This window comes from Sphaerodactylus townsendi, linkage group LG02, assembly GCF_021028975.2.
Source record: "Sphaerodactylus townsendi isolate TG3544 linkage group LG02, MPM_Stown_v2.3, whole genome shotgun sequence".
Classification (NCBI taxonomy): Eukaryota; Metazoa; Chordata; class Lepidosauria; order Squamata; family Sphaerodactylidae; genus Sphaerodactylus; species Sphaerodactylus townsendi.
Window position 1 is genome coordinate 104,673,325 of NC_059426.1, and position 18,088 is coordinate 104,691,412.

Sequence of the window (18,088 nt, forward strand, 5' to 3'; positions counted from 1 at the left end):
GAGATTATAGATCAGTGATGGCGAACCTTTTTGAGACCGAGTGCCCAAACTGCAACCCAAAACCCATTTATTTATCGCAAAGTGCCAACACGGCAATTTAACCTGAATACTGAGGTTTTAGTTAAGAAAAACTGGTTGGCTCTGAGGTATGTGTTACTCGGGAGTAAGCTTGGTGGTAGTTGTTGGCTTTGCTTTGAAGCAACCATGCAACTCTTCGAACAGGTGAATCACGACTCTAGGAGGGTTTACTCAGAAGCAAGCCCCATTGCCAGCAACCGAGCTTATTTCCAGGTAAAGGATCGCGCTTTAGTTCTTTGCATGAAAATCAGTGGGGTTTAACAGCGCTTAACAGGGTTACCTATACTGCTTCCCCAAAGCTAGGTGTTAGGTTTAATGCTAATAATCGAGCCCAGCGGCCTAGGCCAGCCTAGATGGGGGGGGGGTGATTCCCCCCCACATGATGAACTCTGTTTGTGCGTGCCCACAGAGAGGGCTCTGAGTGCCACCTCTGGCACCCGTGCCATAGGTTCGCCATCACTGTTATAGATCGATAGTCATTCTCTCTCCTAGGAAAAGCTGAGAAATACTAAAAATTTAGCTAATTTATCTAAAACTCATGCTTACATATTTCTCTTATTTTTTAATGTTACAATAGGTTTGATTTGTCTGACAGAGAGTCCTTTTTTGACAGCAAAACCAGAAGCACCATAGTAAGTATTAAGTACATTTTATTATAAAAATAATTTTAAAAACAGCATGGTAAAGTTTGTTTCCCTCTGGTAATTTTATATTTATCTTCCATAAAATTTATTCAGAGCTTCTATTTGAGCACTTGAGTAATGTAATGTTAATCAGCACTTGTAGAGATTTTTTTAAAAATACAAAAGAAATTGTATTGTCGAAGGCTTTCATGGCTGGAATCACTTAGGTGCTGTGTGGTTTCCGGGCTGTATGGCCGTGTTCTAGCAGCATTCTCTTCTGACGTTTCGCCTGCATCTGTGGCTGGCATCTTCAGAGGATGTGATGTTGGGAAAGCAAGTGGAGTATATATACCTGTTGGAGCGTCCAGGGTGGGTGGAGAAACATTGTCTGTGAGTAACAAAGAAGACAGCCAGGTCAATAGGTGAGGGCATCTGAATAGAAGTCTATAGCATGGGAGTAACAATGAAGTCTATAGCATGGGAGTAACAATGAAGATAGCAAGGTCAATAGGTGGGAGCATCTGAATAGAAGTATCCTGGCCTTTGTTTCCTTTGTCTATAGTCATCCTATGTTTGTGTGGAGCTGATTAGTCACTGTCTTGACTCTAGTATTTTTCAACACTGGCAGCCAAGTTCTGTTCATTTTCATGGTTTCTTCCTTTCTGTTGAAATTGTCCATGTGCTTGTGGATTTCAATGCAAGCTTCTCTAGTGTAGTCCCTACAAGCGTGGCCAGTAGTGGATTGTCAAGAGTGGTCCAAATTTCTGTTTTTTCAAAATAATATTCTATGTCCAGGTTGGTTTATCATGTGTTCTGCAATTGCTGATTTTTCTGGCTGAAATAGTCTGCAGTGCCTTTCGTGTTCTTTGATACGTGTCTGCGCGCTGCGTTTGGTGGTTCCTATGTAGACTTGTCCACAGCTGCATGGTATGCGGTAGACTCCTGCAGTAGCTAGAGGATCCCTCTTATCCTTTGCTGAACGTAGCATCTGTTGAATTTTCTTAGTGGCTCTGTAGATTGTTTGTAGGTTATGCTTCTTCATCAGAAATTGATCATAGAAAACTGCAGTGGTCAAATACTGATGCAAGTGGACGCACACACATGCAGTAAAGGTATACTTATGTGTAAATATATATCCTGTTAGTTGGTGGAAAATATAACTGATTTCACCTGATATCCTACAGACTGTTCTAGGATGTAGTAAAGTTTTTTTTTAAATGGCAAACCATGTGTATTAAAAATATCACATTATACTTCCCCAGCATAGGGTATTACTAAATGTTCTCAAGGCAACATATTTAAATTACTATCCGCATAAGGTTCAGGTCCAAGCTCAGACATTAATACTTTGTACCCAGAAATTTGGTATCTAAACAAAAAGGTACAGAGCTTCAAAGCAAGCCTAGAAAAGAATACAATGCTGTGATTAGTTGAAATAATCAGGAAAACAGGTAGTGACTTCCGGCAGGACTCCATGACGGCTAGCCGCACCTGAGACGGTAGCGGTCCCAAAACCTTGTTTATTCTAAATTCTTGGGCTTGTAGCGAAACCCAAGAGCCTCTGAAGCAGCGCAAGCAGAGGAAGAAAAGGCGAGAAATCGCTGCGGCACCCCAGCACCCCAAAAACCCAGCGGGAGCCAGGGGAAGGCTTTTCACTGGGAGAAAAGGGAAGACGCGGGGGGAAAGCGCCATTTACAAGGCAAGGGAACGATAGCAGAAAGATAGCCGAAGGAGTCAACGCTCTCTTCCACGGAGGGCGGAAACTTTGCCGGGAGAGAAACGGAGAAGCGGAGTAAGAACTAAATATAAATATACCTATAGCAGGAGTGAAATACTAAAGAAACGTAAAATATAGACGTAGCCGCAACTGGAAGGAGAAGTCAGGAGGGGAAGAAAGGTGCCGCAAACTACGCAGCCCAGAGCCCAAAGGCTCAACAGTTGCGGCGAAAAGAAGAAATAAAGCTGAAAGGGTGAGTGCATAAACTTACCTTTTAAATAAATAATCTAACGGACGGTGTCTGTGAAAACCAGGCTTGCCAGAAAGAGGTAATAAAAGGGTTAAAACGAAAAGACGACACCCGGAAACAGTGCAGGAAAGGAAGAGGTTACGCAACGCAAAGCAAGCTCGAACACTGTTTTGTTTCCAGCTGATAAACAAAAGAGTGGAATGAAACCATAGAGTCCAAACGACCCAGAGTGGCCAACCATAAGAGGACGAAAAAGTAGAGACTGGAAAGAAGAGAGAAAAAGATAGTGGGACTGTGAGATAGAAGGGCAAGAGGGAATAAAAGGAGCTGATTATTATAATTATTTGCCTAAGAGATTGCTCTGTCCATCTGAACGCCCGGGAGGGTAGCAGCAATAACAGCAGCAGTAATAACAACAAACCCGGAGGAGGCTGAGAAGACCGGAGATTAATTACTAGCAGCTCAGACGGAGTTCAGACGGTGTCAGATAACGAGGGCCGGAGAGGTAAAGGGCCAGAGAAACAACGAGGTGAGGGGCCAGAGAAACAACAACATAACGAACTGCCGATATGAGTCCCATGGTGCCCGCAATTCCTCCGGCTTTTACCACCTACCGACTCCGTCTTTCAGCTGTGATTTGGAGCTTCCCGGCCGCACCGGCTTCCTTTGGGCAGCCTTGGCAAGCTGCAACACTGTGGAGAGCCGTAGCTTCGGCGGGTGCAGCTGAGAGAGAACGGAGTGGTCTAAAAAGGAGACAGAATAACCTAGAACACCCTGGCTGGAATAGGACTGGGGCTGGTGGCAGAAACCCCTTCCTTTACCCCCCAAATACAATCAGCTCAGGGTATTTACACCAAATTAAACACGAAATAATTTGTGTTCAAGAAACGCATATAAGAAGAAAAGACAGGAAAATTATAGAATGTAAAAAACTAGGAATGCTGTTTCAAGCGACAAGTGAGAAAAAGAAAAAGGGAGTGGCATTTTACGTAAAAGAAAATTTTGATCCAATACTGATTATCAAAGATCAGACAGGAAGATATATTGGGATAGAGGTAAGAATAAATAACTTAAAAACACTATTAATAGGAATATATGCACCCAACAAAAACAAATCTCAGTTCTTTAAAAATATGTTAAAGGAAATAACAAAATTTATGTACGACAATATAATCATAATGGGAGATTTCAATGGAATAGTGAACAATGCAATGGATAGGAAGGGGAAAAAAGACACAACTAGTGGCGTACTCCCATCATCATTTTTTGACTTTATAAATATCTTAAACTTGAAGGATGTGTGGCGAGAGAAAGAAAGAAATTTGAAGGAATTTACTTTCTTTTCAAACAGGCATGCGAGCCTTACCCGAATCGATATGATTTGGGCGACAGAGCTATTGAATTTCAAAACAAAAAAAATTAAAATACTACCTCGATTGGTGTCTGACCATAACCCCGTTAGCTGGCAGATCATAACTAAAAAGAACAAAAGTAGAGGATATACCATCAAAAACTGGCTGTTACAAAATAAGAAAGTATTTGAAACAAATGAATTAAGAATGAAAGAATTTTTTCAGGTAAATAATGGATCAGTAGAAGACAAAAAGATAATTTGGGAGGCTAGTAAAGCGTATGCCAGAGGCATATTTATACAACAAGAAGCAAGGATTAAGAGAGAACAAGAACAAGAGCAAAAGAAAATGCTAGAGGAATTAGATAAGCTAGAAAAAGATTTGATTATGAGACCAGAGAATAAAAAAATTAGAAAGAAGATAAAAAATTTGAAACAAAAAATAGATCAAAAATACCAAATTGAGATGGTGAAAAACCTAAAATTTTTGAAACAGAGAGAATTTGAATGGGGCAACAAACCAGGAAAGTGGTTGTCACAAAAATTAAGAAAAGAAAAAGAAGCAAGGACGATAACATGGATTAGGGATAAAAATGAGATCATTACAGATGAAATCAAAATAGAAAAAACATTTATAGAATATTATGAGGAACTATATAAAGAAGGAGGAAAATCTATACACCTAATAGAACAATATTTAAAAGAAATGAAAACCCCAATGATAAATGTAGAAGATCTGGAAGAGTTAAATAAGAATATAACAAGAGAGGAGATTATAAGTGTAATTAACAACCTACAAGATGATAAAGCCCCCGGTCCGGATGGCCTGTCACCAAAATACTATAAAAAGATGAAAGAAATACTATTACCGAACATGTTAGTACTGTTTAACGAAGTGTTGGAGGGGAAAGAAATACCAAAGACATGGGAGGAAGCTTTTATCACACTGATTCCAAAAACTCAACAAAAAGCATTGGAAGTATCAAATTACAGACCTATATCCCTTCTCAATGTAGACTACAAGATATTTGCAAAAATTTTAGCAGAACGATTAAAAAAGAAATTTCTGAAAGAATACATTGGAGAAGACCAGGTAGGGTTTATGTCAGGAAGAAGCAGTGGAGAGAATATAAGATTAGTAATTGACATGATAGAGTACCTGAGCCACAAACCAGGGAAAAAAGCAGCTCTAGTTTTTCTAGATGCTGAAAAAGCCTTCGATAATGTAAGTTGGCAATTTTTGAACAGTGTCATAAGAAAGATAGGAATAGAAGGTGAATTCAAAAAAGCAATTGAGTCAGTATACAAAAATCAGTGGGCATCGATACTAATAAACGGAAACCCTACAAATAAATTTAGTATAAATAAAGGTACTAGACAAGGTTGCCCCTTATCACCAATACTATTCAATATACAATTGGAAATTCTGGGACGTAAAATAAATGAAGATAAAAACTGGAAAGGAATTAAAGTTAAAGATTGTGAATATAAATACAGGGCATTTGCGGACGATCTAGTCCTATTTGTAGAAGAACCAGCAGAAAATATACCAATAATTCAAAAAAAATTGACTGATTTTGGGAAAGTTTCAGGATTTAAAGTAAATAATGAGAAAACAAAAATATTGACAAAAAACCTGACAAATGTTGAAAACATACAACTTCAGGAAAATACGGGATACAAGGTGGAAAAGAAAGTGAAATATTTAGGTATAATATTAGAAAATCAAAACAATGCACTATACGAAAATAATTATAAAAAGAAGTGGGCAGAAGTAGAACAGGACATAGAAAGATGGAACAAATTAAATCTATCCTTTCTAGGGAGAATAGCGGTGATAAAAAGTAACATCATGCCCAAACTGATGTACATCTTCCAAAATGTACCAACAATGTTGACCGCAAAAACAATCGAAAAATGGAAAAGAGCATTAGTAAAATTTATTTGGAATGGGAAAAGATCGAGAATAAACTACCTAACACTAATAGATGAAAAAGCAAGGGGAGGGTTAAAATTATCGGACTTACAGGCATATTACGATTCTAATATGCTAGTCTGGATTACAGACTGGATCTTCTTAAAAAATCGCAAGATATTAACATTAGAAGCATACGACTTAATAAAAGGATGGCACGGATATCTGTGGCCAGTAGGAGAAGGAAAAGATAATAAAATCTTCCAAAACCATTATGTAAGGAAAATATTATGGAACATATGGGTTAAATATAAGAGAAGACTTTATCAGAAAATGCCCAGATGGGTTTCGAGGGCAGAAATGCTGCAGATAAAAGAATATAGCAAGGATTGGAATTGGCCATCATACGAAAATACAACAAACATAATAAATAACGGCATTGAATTAAAAAAGAGCGAAGAAATTCTTAATAAGGAAGCTATTTGTCATTGGTGCATCTGATAATTCACCAACTTTATGAAATTTTCAAAAAAGATAAAGCAAAATTGGATAGCCAAAAAAAAAAGAACGAATTTGATGATTTGATTAGTAGAGGAAACAGAAAATTAATTAGTAGAATATATAAATTACTGTTAAGGTTTAAAACAGAACAAAATGAAGTTAAGGAAGTGATGTTAAAAAGTGGATCTCTTTTGACCTAAAAAAAAAAAAAAATATATCACTAGGACGAGTGGTGGGGAAAAAATTTGGAACTGACAAAACAAAACAATTCCCCTTTACACTATCCTACACAAATTTGAGGAAGGATGAAATTTCCCATAAAAGATTGTTATACAACAGGGTTGGTACTATACTACCAGGTAAAACTGGTCGAAAATGGATAACAAAAAAAAATGACAAATGCTGGAAATGCAGGAAAAAGTGAAGGCTCTTATATCCACATGTGGTGGAGTTGTAGGATTGTAGGTAAAAAAATATTGGAAGAAAATAGCAATACAAATGCGAAAGATATTGAAGACGAAAGTATGTTTAAAACCAGAAATATTTTTGCTGGGATTGATTAAAGACAAAAAAATACTCAAGGAATGATATTCTCTTCCTCTATATACTTGATAACCATTGGCTAGGAATAGAAATTGCAAAGTGCTGGAAAAAAGAAAGAAATACCATCTGTGAAAAAATGGGAAAGAAAAGATGCAAGGAGAAATAATGGACCTGGACTTATTAACTTGGAGACTGAAAGACTGACTAATTTTAGAAAGATCTTCCCGAAAGAAATCTGGAAGCCTTAGTTTAAAACATTATTATAAGTTATAATATTTATATTTGATTTAGAAGTTAGAAGGATGATTGCTATAGGTCAGGAGTAAATTAAAACTCTTGGGAGTAAGGTTTTCTTTACCGCAAAGTGATTCCATGTTTTACTCTTTTAGCAAGGATGTATAGAAAGAAGACAGTAGAAGTCTTTTTTCTTTTATTATTAGTTGAACGATTGTAAAACCAGAGAGAAGCATATAAATACAAAGCATGGAAGAAGAGATAAGATTCAATCCTAAATGAAATTATGTAAAATTTATTTTCTTTTGAGTAGAAATCAATTTTGGAATGAAATATGTTGAAATGTTTTTTGATCTGTGTAAAATCTGTATTGCTTTTAAAATAACTGTAATTTGAAATTCTTAATAAACTTAATTTAAAAAAAAGAAATAATCAGAGGTACTTTATTGAATGTTGGAATCAGTTGGAATAATCAGAGGTATTTTGTTGACATTATCAGGATAGACCAGGATAGCCTGATTTCATCAGACCTCAGAAGCTAAGCAGGGTCAGCCCTGGTAAGTATTTTGGATGGGAGACCACCTGTGAATACCAGGGTCGCTACACAGAGGCAGGCAATGGCAAACCACCTCTAAACATCTCTTGCTTTGAAACCATACAAAGGCCCCTTCTGCACACGCAAAATAATGCGTTTTCAAACCACTTTCACAACTGTTTGCAAGTGGATTTTGCTATTACGCACAGCTTCAAAGAGCACTGAAAGCAGTTTGAAAGTGCATTATTCTGCATGTGCGGAATGGGCCAGAGTCACCATAAGTCAGCTGCAACTTAATGGCAAACAACAACAAAAAGGTGATAAATCAGTACATTTCAGCACAAAATATCACACAGTTATCAGTGCCAGTATTTGGTTCTAGCACCCACCCAGTTGTTATTCCCATGGGTAACATACTTCAAAAAGCAAGGAAAAAACAGCAAGAAGTAAGCAAATGGGAGAAAGAATGCGCAGGGGAATATTACCTACCCCTTTCTGCATTGGAGAATCATTCAGTGTAATCTAGATCTGTTGATCCTCAGACAGCACACCAGCTGTAGTCTGGAGGATGATCCACATAGCAAATGATTTAAGCAGATGATCCAGCAACAATTCTAGGCAATAAATCCAAAGAGGATGTTAGGATGGATTTAATGCTTGTGTCAGAATCCAGAGTGTACAGAGAGGAGGCTGACAAATGAGCACATATGAGCCCACAGAGTGGCATATACAGGTTGTCAATTTGCAGAATCATTCATGTTCTGGCAATATCTAGGAGGATGGGTGTGTTGGGAATGTGCATGTGTGGGCATGGTATAATTCATCATGGTATAGAAAACTAAGCACGATTCAGGGAGTTGTCAAATCAGGGAAGATTGGGAAGTAACACTACATAAACTGTGTGGACATGGTCTGGTAGTTGCCTAAATCAAAACTTTTGGCTTTGGTGTTTTTTAGTGCTGGTAGCCAAGTTTTGTTGATTTTCAAATTTGCTTCCTTTTTGTTAAAACTGTCCCAGTGTTTGGGGATTTTAATGACTTGCCTGTGTAGACTGACATAATAGCTGTTTGAGTTGTCAAGAATTTCCATGTCTTCAAATAAGATCCTATGTCCAGCTTGGTTTAGAGCATGTTCAGCTACTTTTGATTTCTCAGGTTGGATTAGTCAGCAGTGGCCTTCCTGTTCTGTAATTGTTGTTGGATTGCTGCTGCATTTTGTAGTCCCTATGCATACTTGTCCACAACTGCCTGGTATGCAATAGTCTCTGGTGCAGGTAAGGGGGCCTCTCTTGTCCTTTGCTGACCATAGCATTTGTTGTATTTTTCTGGTGGGTCTGAAGAGTATTTTAAGGGTTTTTTTTGTTTCCTCATTGAATTGGTGATCCCGTTGATTTACAGTAGAAATACCTTCCCTGTAGGGGGCTGTTTTTCTCAGTCCTGCATTTCTCTCTCGGTTTTATAGCTCTTCTGTTTCTGTTGTGGAGTAGTGAACCTAGACTGGGCTCTGCAAGATCCAAGAATTCTTGACAGCTCTGATAGCTATTATGTCAGACGACACAGGAAAGCCACTGAAATCCACAAACACCATGACAGTTTCAACAAATAGAAAGGGAGTCTGAAAATCAACAAAACCTGGCTACCAGTACTAAAAAACCCCATAAAAACCAAGGAACATTTAAATGCAGCTTCAAATGAACTCCATCCAGCCACATGCTAGTGCAATTGAAAATGCAGTTTTAAGTTCAGTTGCAAATGTGATTGCAAATGTGATTGCTAATAAAACAGCAATGTAAATGAACTCCACTCAAACACATGCAAATGTGCCTCACAAAAGTGAGACAAAGTATTTGCCCACCACACAATCACTCCATACTGTGTCATAGAGAGAAACTCATCTTGCCCTGATGTGCCTATGAAGATGCCAGTCATAGATGCGGGCAAAACATTAGGAGCAAAAACTACCAAACCACAGCCACACAGCCCAGAAAACCCACAACAGCCAGTTGATTCTGATTGTGAAAAGCCTTTGACAATACATTAATTAATATTATCATGGTTTCCTGGGTGTACTGGGTTTGAGCTGTTTCTCAAGAATCTTCTAAATGTTTTGCATACGTACCCACTTTCCTTGATGCATGCACACAAGTTGTCTCAGGGGGCTCAGATTCAGTCAGCCTCACATTCCTTTCATTGGCACCTCTGTTTTTGCCTTAAGGTTCTATAAAACGTAGCAGACCATTCTAGATCTAGCAAAGGTGGTCTGGCAAGGTGCTAACTAAAATGGCCTGAAGTGAATGGAAGTATATCAATCTGGCAACAAGTATGCGAAGTGATTTAAAGCCTTTAAGGCCTATTCAAGTTAACATTCTGGATTTATGGACTGAACTGATGGGGAAGAGACATTGAACTCATTTGTGGCCATAGAAAGGTGTTGTGGGGAAATTACTAGAGTTAAAATCCATAAATTTATTCAAATATAGGTTCAGCAGTTGGTCAGCCTTTATTTGTAATATACTCATTGTTCTCCTTTCTAAAGTTGACTTCCATCTTTCATATTTAAGTCCTACTACAAATATTGACTCATTCTACCTATTTGGTCACTCCCAAGCACTGTTTGACAAATAATCAGGATTTTTCTCTTATGTAACTATGGCTAGTAAAGAAGAGAAAATCTCTACAAAGTAGTTTGCCACTAAACAAATGGGCTAAATTTCTATTCTTTGTCTTAATTTGTTCAGTTTGTCTTCTATGTCAGTTCCTAATTTAAAAATTGAAAATACCTCCTAAGTTACTGTGATTGGAAAATGGTTGATATTTTCTGACAATCTTGGGCATATAAGAACAGGTCCTGTGTGTGCATATATGTTTTGAATTTCACAAACTGAACTCTTAAGTGGCTATTGGAGCAGTGTAGAATCTGTAGAGAACAGAACTAACTGCAGGTCACTATTGACTTGTATTTCTCTGTCTGCCCCCTAACTTAATCAACCTTTTATGCTCCAGCAGCCAAATAATATCTATAAATCCTGCTGCTTTCTTACCTTTCTGTCTTGGATGGATATTCTACTTCCCTAAGTTGCCTTCACCATTTTAAAACTGACCTCTATTGTCTAGTGGCCTTAACCAGTTTTCTCCAATACTTTTTCTTTCTGGTATCTGAAAGGAGGAATCTCAACCAGTTACTGGAAGGGTTAAATGCATCCATACATCTTTTTCTATTTCTCTGTTTAAATTTTAAAAAAATTACCTTTCAAGGTTCCCCCACCTCACAATTTCTCCAAGGAGCACAAGGTGCCATACGTGGTTTTGGCCTGTTTATCCTTACAACAACACTGTGAGGTGGGTTAGGTTAAAAGAGAACTATTCCAAGGTCACAAAGTGAACTTCATGGTAGACCTCAGCAATTCACCAGTCTGGAGCTTACTGGGATTTGTTTGCTTTGGAAGATAGAATACGGAAGATTGAACAGCATTTTCATAATATTTACAAATATTTAATTACAGCACAAGTGCCCCAGCCCAAAGGCAAACTTGTTCATGGTAACTAGTCTTCAAACTCAACATGTTACTTAGTGTGGGAGGGTTCCTGATTATTTCTGAGCTCCAGGAAAAAGTCAAGGATAGCCTTTCTCCACACCCCTTTTATTCTTACCCAATCCACTCTCAATAAGAATATACCCAGTTTTCTCCCAGCATATGTCTCTTCAAAAATACAACACAGTTTGTGTTACTTAGATTGTATGTATATTATTTTTTCTAAGAACAGTTATGACTGACAAATTGTGCTAGCTAGCTAGATCACATGTGGGAATCATTAAAAAAATCTTTAAGCATAAATGGAATATGTATTGTCGAAGGCTTTCACGGCCGGAATCACTTGGGTGCTGTGTGGATTCCGGGCTGTATGGCCGTGTTCTAGCAGCATTCTCTCCTGACGTTTCGCCTGCATCTGTGGCTGGCATCTTCAGAGGATCTGATGTTGGGAAAGCAAGTGGAGTATATATATCTGTTGGAGTGTCCAGGGTGGGTGGAGAAACATTGTCTGTGAGTAACAAAGAAGGCAACCAGGTCAATAGTTGAGGGCATCTGAATAGAAGTATGAGTAACAATGAAGACTATAGCATGGGAGTAACAATGGAGATAGCAAGGTCACTGGTGGGAGCATCTGAATAGAAGTATCCTGGCCTTTGTTTCTTTTGTCTATGGTCATCCTGTGTTTGTGTGGAGCTGGTTAGACACTGTCTTGACTCTAGTATTTTTCAACACTGGCAAATTATCCACGTTTATTGATAACTGGAAACCCTGGCAAACTTTTCACTAAAAACATTTTAAAAATGAACTGATGGTTTCTGAAGACTAGGATAATAAGAAAATCAACTTAATAGAGAAAAGTATGAATCCTATTTAATTAGTAATAATTATTAAGAATTAAATGAAACATTTCCACATTTGTAACTAGAAAGCAAGTGGTAATTTTTCAATTACATTTATATTTGTTGCAGAAGAAATTAGGAGTCCACTCTTCTCCCCTTATAGTAGAGGGGTTTTTTAATTGTTGTTTGTTTCTAAATAATCTTAATTAAAACTGTTTTTTTAAGTTAAGATAAGATAGGAAGTATTACTCTTCATTGTTTATTTTCATGTTTGAAAATACAACCATAATATACCATACAACTTCTTTTTTGGAATAAAAATCTCCCATTTGAAAAACAATTATAGACATAAAGTTAAATTGTAAGTGTTAAAACCTGATAAAAATATTATATAAAATTAGAGGAAGTCTCCAGTCTGATTCTAAATGTATGGCTGTAATAACATGGAGGTAATGCATTTTTCATTTTGAGTCTCATTAGAGATGAAAAAAAATTAGCTTTGGAATTTTTAATTGGCTTGATCTTTTATTTCATAAGACAAGAAACCAAATATTTATGCATGAATCATACATCTCATAGAGCATCCATGGCGGCATAGTATGCTATCCTTTTGTGCTATTTATATTGCCAGGCAAATGTTTATAGTAGGCACTGATAAGTATTTGCCTCTATATACATCTTAGGTTTAGCAAAATGGGCTTACATAAACGTATGTAAGATCTGATGTCTCTGCAACATAAAATCTTAGATGAATTTATTCTGTTATCAAGGATAATTTTTTTAATTTCCCCACTTCTTTAATTTTAAGGAGTCTCAAAGTGGCTTACAATCACCTTCCCTTCCCCACAACAGACACCTTGTGAAGTAGGTGGAGCTGAGAGCATTCTGAGAGAAATGAGACTAGGCCAAGATCACCCAACAGGCTTCATGTGTAGTAGCAGGGAAACAAACATGGTCCACTAGATAAAAGTCTGCCACTCATGTGGAGGACTGGGGAATCAAAGCCAGTTCTCCAGATTAGAGACCGCCACTCTTGACCACTGTACCATGCCTGCTCTCTTTCCCATTCTGGTGTTGTTCCTGAATGTTAGCTTGTAGACTGTTGCCTTAGAACAGTGCTTCTCAGACTGTAGACTGGGACACAAAAGTGGGTCACAACTCTCATGCAGGTTAGTTGGAAAGCCAGTAGGAAGAAGGAGGAGTGGGAACAGGGTGAATTGTGACAGAGGGCTCTGTGAAGTCAAATACAAATTTGGAACTGCCTCTGCATAACATGTGACATGGCCGGAAAATATAGACTGTTTATCAGTAATGCTATCTATCAGAGGCGTTTCTCCCATTGGGCAAAGTGGGCAGTTACCCAGGGCGCCCCCTTGTGGGGGGTGCAAAAACTGCAGGTTCATTTTTGGGATTTTTTTGGTATTTTCAGTGTTTTTCTGTTTTTGACCTGCCAAGGGCGCAGTTTTTAGGCCAGCAGCACCAAAATGTCAGGGATGTTTCAGGAGACTCTCCTAATGCTATCACCCAGGTTTGGTTTAGAGAGTTCAAAGTTATGGACTCCCAAAAGGGGTGCCCCATCCCCCATTGTTTCCAATGGGAGCTAATAGGAGATGGGGGCTACACCTTTGAGGTTCGATAACTTTGGACCCCCTGAACCAAACTTCACCAAACCTGGGTAGTATCATTAGGAGAATCTCCTAAAGATACCCTGAAAGTTTGGTGCTGCTAGCTTAACAATTGACCCCTGACAGTGGGCACCCCCCAAATTTCCCCTGATTTTCCTTTTAAATCCCCCCCTCCTTTTGGCATGGATTTAAAGGGAGAATCTGAGGTCCCCAGTATAAACATTGAAAGTGATGCTGTTTCAGGGTGGGGGAGAATCAACCCCAAAATAACATCACTGTCAATGTTGTTTAAATTGGGAACCCCGGATTCTCCCTTTAAGGTGGATTTAAAAGGAGAATCTGGGCTCCCTAGTTTAAACACCATTGAAAATGATGCTGTTTGGAGGTGGATTCCAGCATCACTGCCCAAATAAGGAGCTCCCTCCACCTCCCGGCTGTGTTTGAGGAAGCCCAGCGGGGAGGTGGAGGGAGCTCCTTATTTGGGCAGTGTCACCCCCTGATGTCATTGCCCAAATAAGGAGCTCCCTCCACCTCCGGGCTGCCTGGGCTTCCTCAAACCCAGCCAGGAGGTGGAGGGAGCTCCTTATTTGGGCAATGACATCGGGGGAGTCACTGCCCAAATAAGGAGCTCTTTCTGCCTCCCGGGGTTGGAGGAAGCCCAGCCAGCCAGGGTTCCCCTTCACCCTCCGAGGAGGGCAGCAACAAGCGGCTTGCGCAGCCACAGGGAGGTCATCCCGGCCATGCCCCCAGCCTCAGCAGAGGCCTGAAGAGCCAGGACTCATGTATAAGCCGAGGGGGCATTTTTCAGCCTTAAAACAGGGCTGAAAAACTCGGCTTATATGCGAGTATATACGGTAGATATGATGGCACTTGTGGGGAGGGGGGACAGTAGCACTTGGTCTCACCATGCTACAGGCCCAGTGAGCATTTTAAAATCTGTGTCATGATCAGCCCCTGTTTGATTCTGCCATATCTCCAGTCTCCTGCCCAGGATGTGGGAACCATTCTCTTGTCATTCCTCCTTCCTGCTGTGCTTATGTTTTTCTGCTGTGCTTCTCAGGCCTTATCAGCTCATTAGACACCAGCTGTGTAGCTCTGTCAGTAGTGTGAATTGTAGATTGTTTTGACCCCAGGAGGAGCTGGATTCTCCTTCCCCGGACCATGGAACTGGAGAGGTGTCATTCCCCACTTGGGAATTGGTAGACAGGAGTGAGGCGATGTGATGTGGGGGATGATGTGGAGCATAATAATGGCTGCAATGCTGGCTATTAGTTCTGGCAATAGAAGTGTAAATGCTGTTTCATACTTGTAGTCATCCCCGCAGGGTCGTCGCTAAGGAAGAGGCGAGACGCGGAGGTTTCATCTGGTGGAGAGCGCCAGCAGCGGGAGCGCGGGTGTCCGTGTTCCTAGCGACTCTGCCGCGTGCTGGTTCCTGGCACCTTTTATTATGATTCTAGCGGGGGCGTGTAGAAGGGCGGAACGGGGGGAATTCCGGGAGAGCGGGAGAGCGGGAGACTGAGAGATCATCATGTGATGCATGATCTCACCTGGCTGCTACGTGCGGAGAGGAGCATCAGCGTCTGGGCCTAATCCTCACCTGGGGGCAAGACCATTGTCCCTTTGTCCGGGACACCCGGTGGTTGTGAGCCAGGTAGTTCATGACCTGTGACTCATCGGGGGATGAGGGGTGGGGGAGCGGTGCGACCAGAAGGCCGTAGGAGCGCCGGTGTGCCAGCGCTCTACTTACGGTGCTGCTGGGTCAGCAGTGCATCCCTACACATAATAAAAAAAATCAACTGAATACAGAATCTTGTTATTGAACATTCCAGGGATACAACAATCTGTATGACTAGGATTTAAAGTGGCAGCATCCTGAGGTTGGACCAAGGGACACTATCACATCTAGTTCAGCCCTCAAAAGAATAGGCCCGATCAGTCTCCTGCTGGACAGAATTCTACACCACATGACACTTCTTGGTACCAACCAGTTTCATTTGGGATGACAGCAGCCAAAGTAAAATGACCAGTAATCTTAATTCATAAGATGGGGTGTTCATATTGTAACGTTTATTCCTGAAAATATGACATTAGCCTCAAAAAAATCTGAGATTGATACTGGAGTACTAGACATAGTAATCAAACCAATCAATCTCCTTCTTTAGAAAATATTGAATATTTTTAGTATTTTACACTGGCTTTGTTCAGATGTTCCAATCCTTCAAATGGGGAAGGAAAAGAGAAAACATGTAACAGGAATTTCTTTTTAGTGTTCCTGCAAATTTTTGAAATTTTCCATTGGAAAATTAAGATGAAAGAAGGCTTGGGAGAAAAGGAGGGGATCCAAGCTTTTTCCAGTTTTTCCTGGCCGTCAAATCTCTAGCCTCATGCAAGTTTGAAGAATTACAAATGGGAGGTCTGTTTCAGGTAGGCATTTGTGAATCGGTCTTGCAACGTTACATAAACTTGAATTAGCAATAGGTCAAACAGACATCCCAGACAATAATGTTCATTTAGTTACCAGGTGTTGTCTTTTACTCTCGAACACTGATTTGCATAGGAAATGGTGCTGATGTAACGGTAGCACTCAAAAGCTTAGATGTACTGATGCTTTTGTTTATATTACACACAGTGCAAATGTTATTCTTCATTACAAGTGCTTAAGAACCTTTTTTTCTACAGGTTTACGAAATACTGAAACGAACTACCTGCACCAAAGCCAAATACAGCATGGGTAAGGACATTTATTTAGGTTTCAGATCATCATATATCTAATTCTGAATCTGGCTCCCATGCCAATCAAAAAACTCATAGAATGTGGCCAGGTACAGATAAGGGATATAATTGAACAGACTTCTATGAATATGCAAATATTGACAGAAAGCTGGTTAACTGTCCTACAAATAATGATAGGTGGATTAATCTTTGTGACATCACTTCCAGAAAAAAACCAGATATGATATCAACCCTTTCTAGGAATTGTTGGAAGCTCTAACACCTTGGATTCTGAGGTTTTCTGCAATACAGAGGTTTTCTTAAAGAAAAACATTTTGCAGGAAAAAAAACCCAGAAGCACCTATTTTAAGATACATGATAAAAGCATGTTGCATCCAGGGAACTTCAGACTGATATTTCTATGAATATTGTTCAAAACTCTATGAATTACCTAATAATAACTTGGGGAAATCAAACTTTCAAGAAATCAAGATCCAGGATGTTGTTCTCGGTATAGGTTTTATATTATTTCAGAATATATTTCTGATTCAGATCTGGGTTAATTTGAGGAGAAGTAGCTTCCTTAATGAAGTGCTTCTTGGATGTTTAGATTTTTCTTAAGAGAGGCAACTGTTAACTGTTAGAAAATCTGGAAGGGACCATAGTTTATCTTGCAGTGCCAGGTTACCAAAATGGTATGGCACTGAGATTTCTGGATCACCCTGTTAGCACGGGGTAACGTGTTTAATAAGAGTAAGCTAATAAGCTTGAGCCAACAAGGAATAATTAAATAAATAATTTTTATTCCAAACCCACAGAGGGTCTGTTTTAGAATCAGAGGAGTCGCCCTGATTATACAAAAGTCACAGTTCTTATAAGATAAAGACAGCTGATGCATCATAAATGTTGCAAAGTCAAACCCTGTCAATTCATGACGTTTCAGTATTCTCATCATTGTTAATCATGGCGATACATTGTTAAATAGCATTCTTAAGAATATAGTTTCTCACATGGCTTGACTCACTCTTTGCTTTAATTCTGCTGATCAGTTATTTTTCTTTACACACAGTTTCTCAGCTCGTTGCTAAGTGGAAGTATCTTTTCTTTGGAATGTGGGAAGAAACAATAGGGGCTATTTTAGAAAGCAAAGGGCCTTTGCTATCTCTGAGCAATAATTCTTAATACTAAAATGTCTTCAAGAAAACTTGCTTAAGTTACATAGAAGTATACTTCAGTTGAAATGTTTAAATGCTTTATTTCTATTTTCTAATTTCTGGGTCTGTGCTTTAGATATGTTTTAGTTGAAGACATTATTTTCATGAGCTTTGTCTTTGCACACAAGCTTAAGAAGTATCTTCTTCTGGAATGTAGGAACATTGAATGCTTTTTCTTAACAAAGACACTTTATGATTCTGTGCAATGACTTTAAGCTGTATTTTTGCCTGAATCTTTTCCTCTCCATTATTTTTCTTAAATAATGGAGAGAAGGAAGAAATAACCTTCTGGTAAATCTAAAATCCTTTCCTTTTTCTCTTTCTCTCTCTTGCTCTCACTTTTTACCACTTTCTATTTCTTTCTATCATTCTTTCTTTCTTCTGCGCTTACAACCCCTTTCTGAGATTTCTGGATCCCA

At 39.1% G+C, this 18,088-nt stretch overlaps 1 protein-coding gene across 8 annotated transcripts in view; it reads left to right on the top strand.

Annotated features, from left to right (window-relative positions):
- ANO1 (anoctamin 1) overlaps nucleotides 1–18,088 on the top strand; it is a 197,976-nt gene that overhangs the window by 113,686 nt on the left and 66,202 nt on the right. For all 8 annotated transcript variants that reach the window (XM_048486382.1, XM_048486381.1, XM_048486384.1 and 5 more), the window contains 2 exons: nucleotides 656–710; nucleotides 16,423–16,474. In XM_048486382.1, coding sequence (XP_048342339.1) covers nucleotides 656–710; nucleotides 16,423–16,474 — 107 coding nt within the window. The remainder of the gene's footprint in view (nucleotides 1–655; nucleotides 711–16,422; nucleotides 16,475–18,088) is intronic.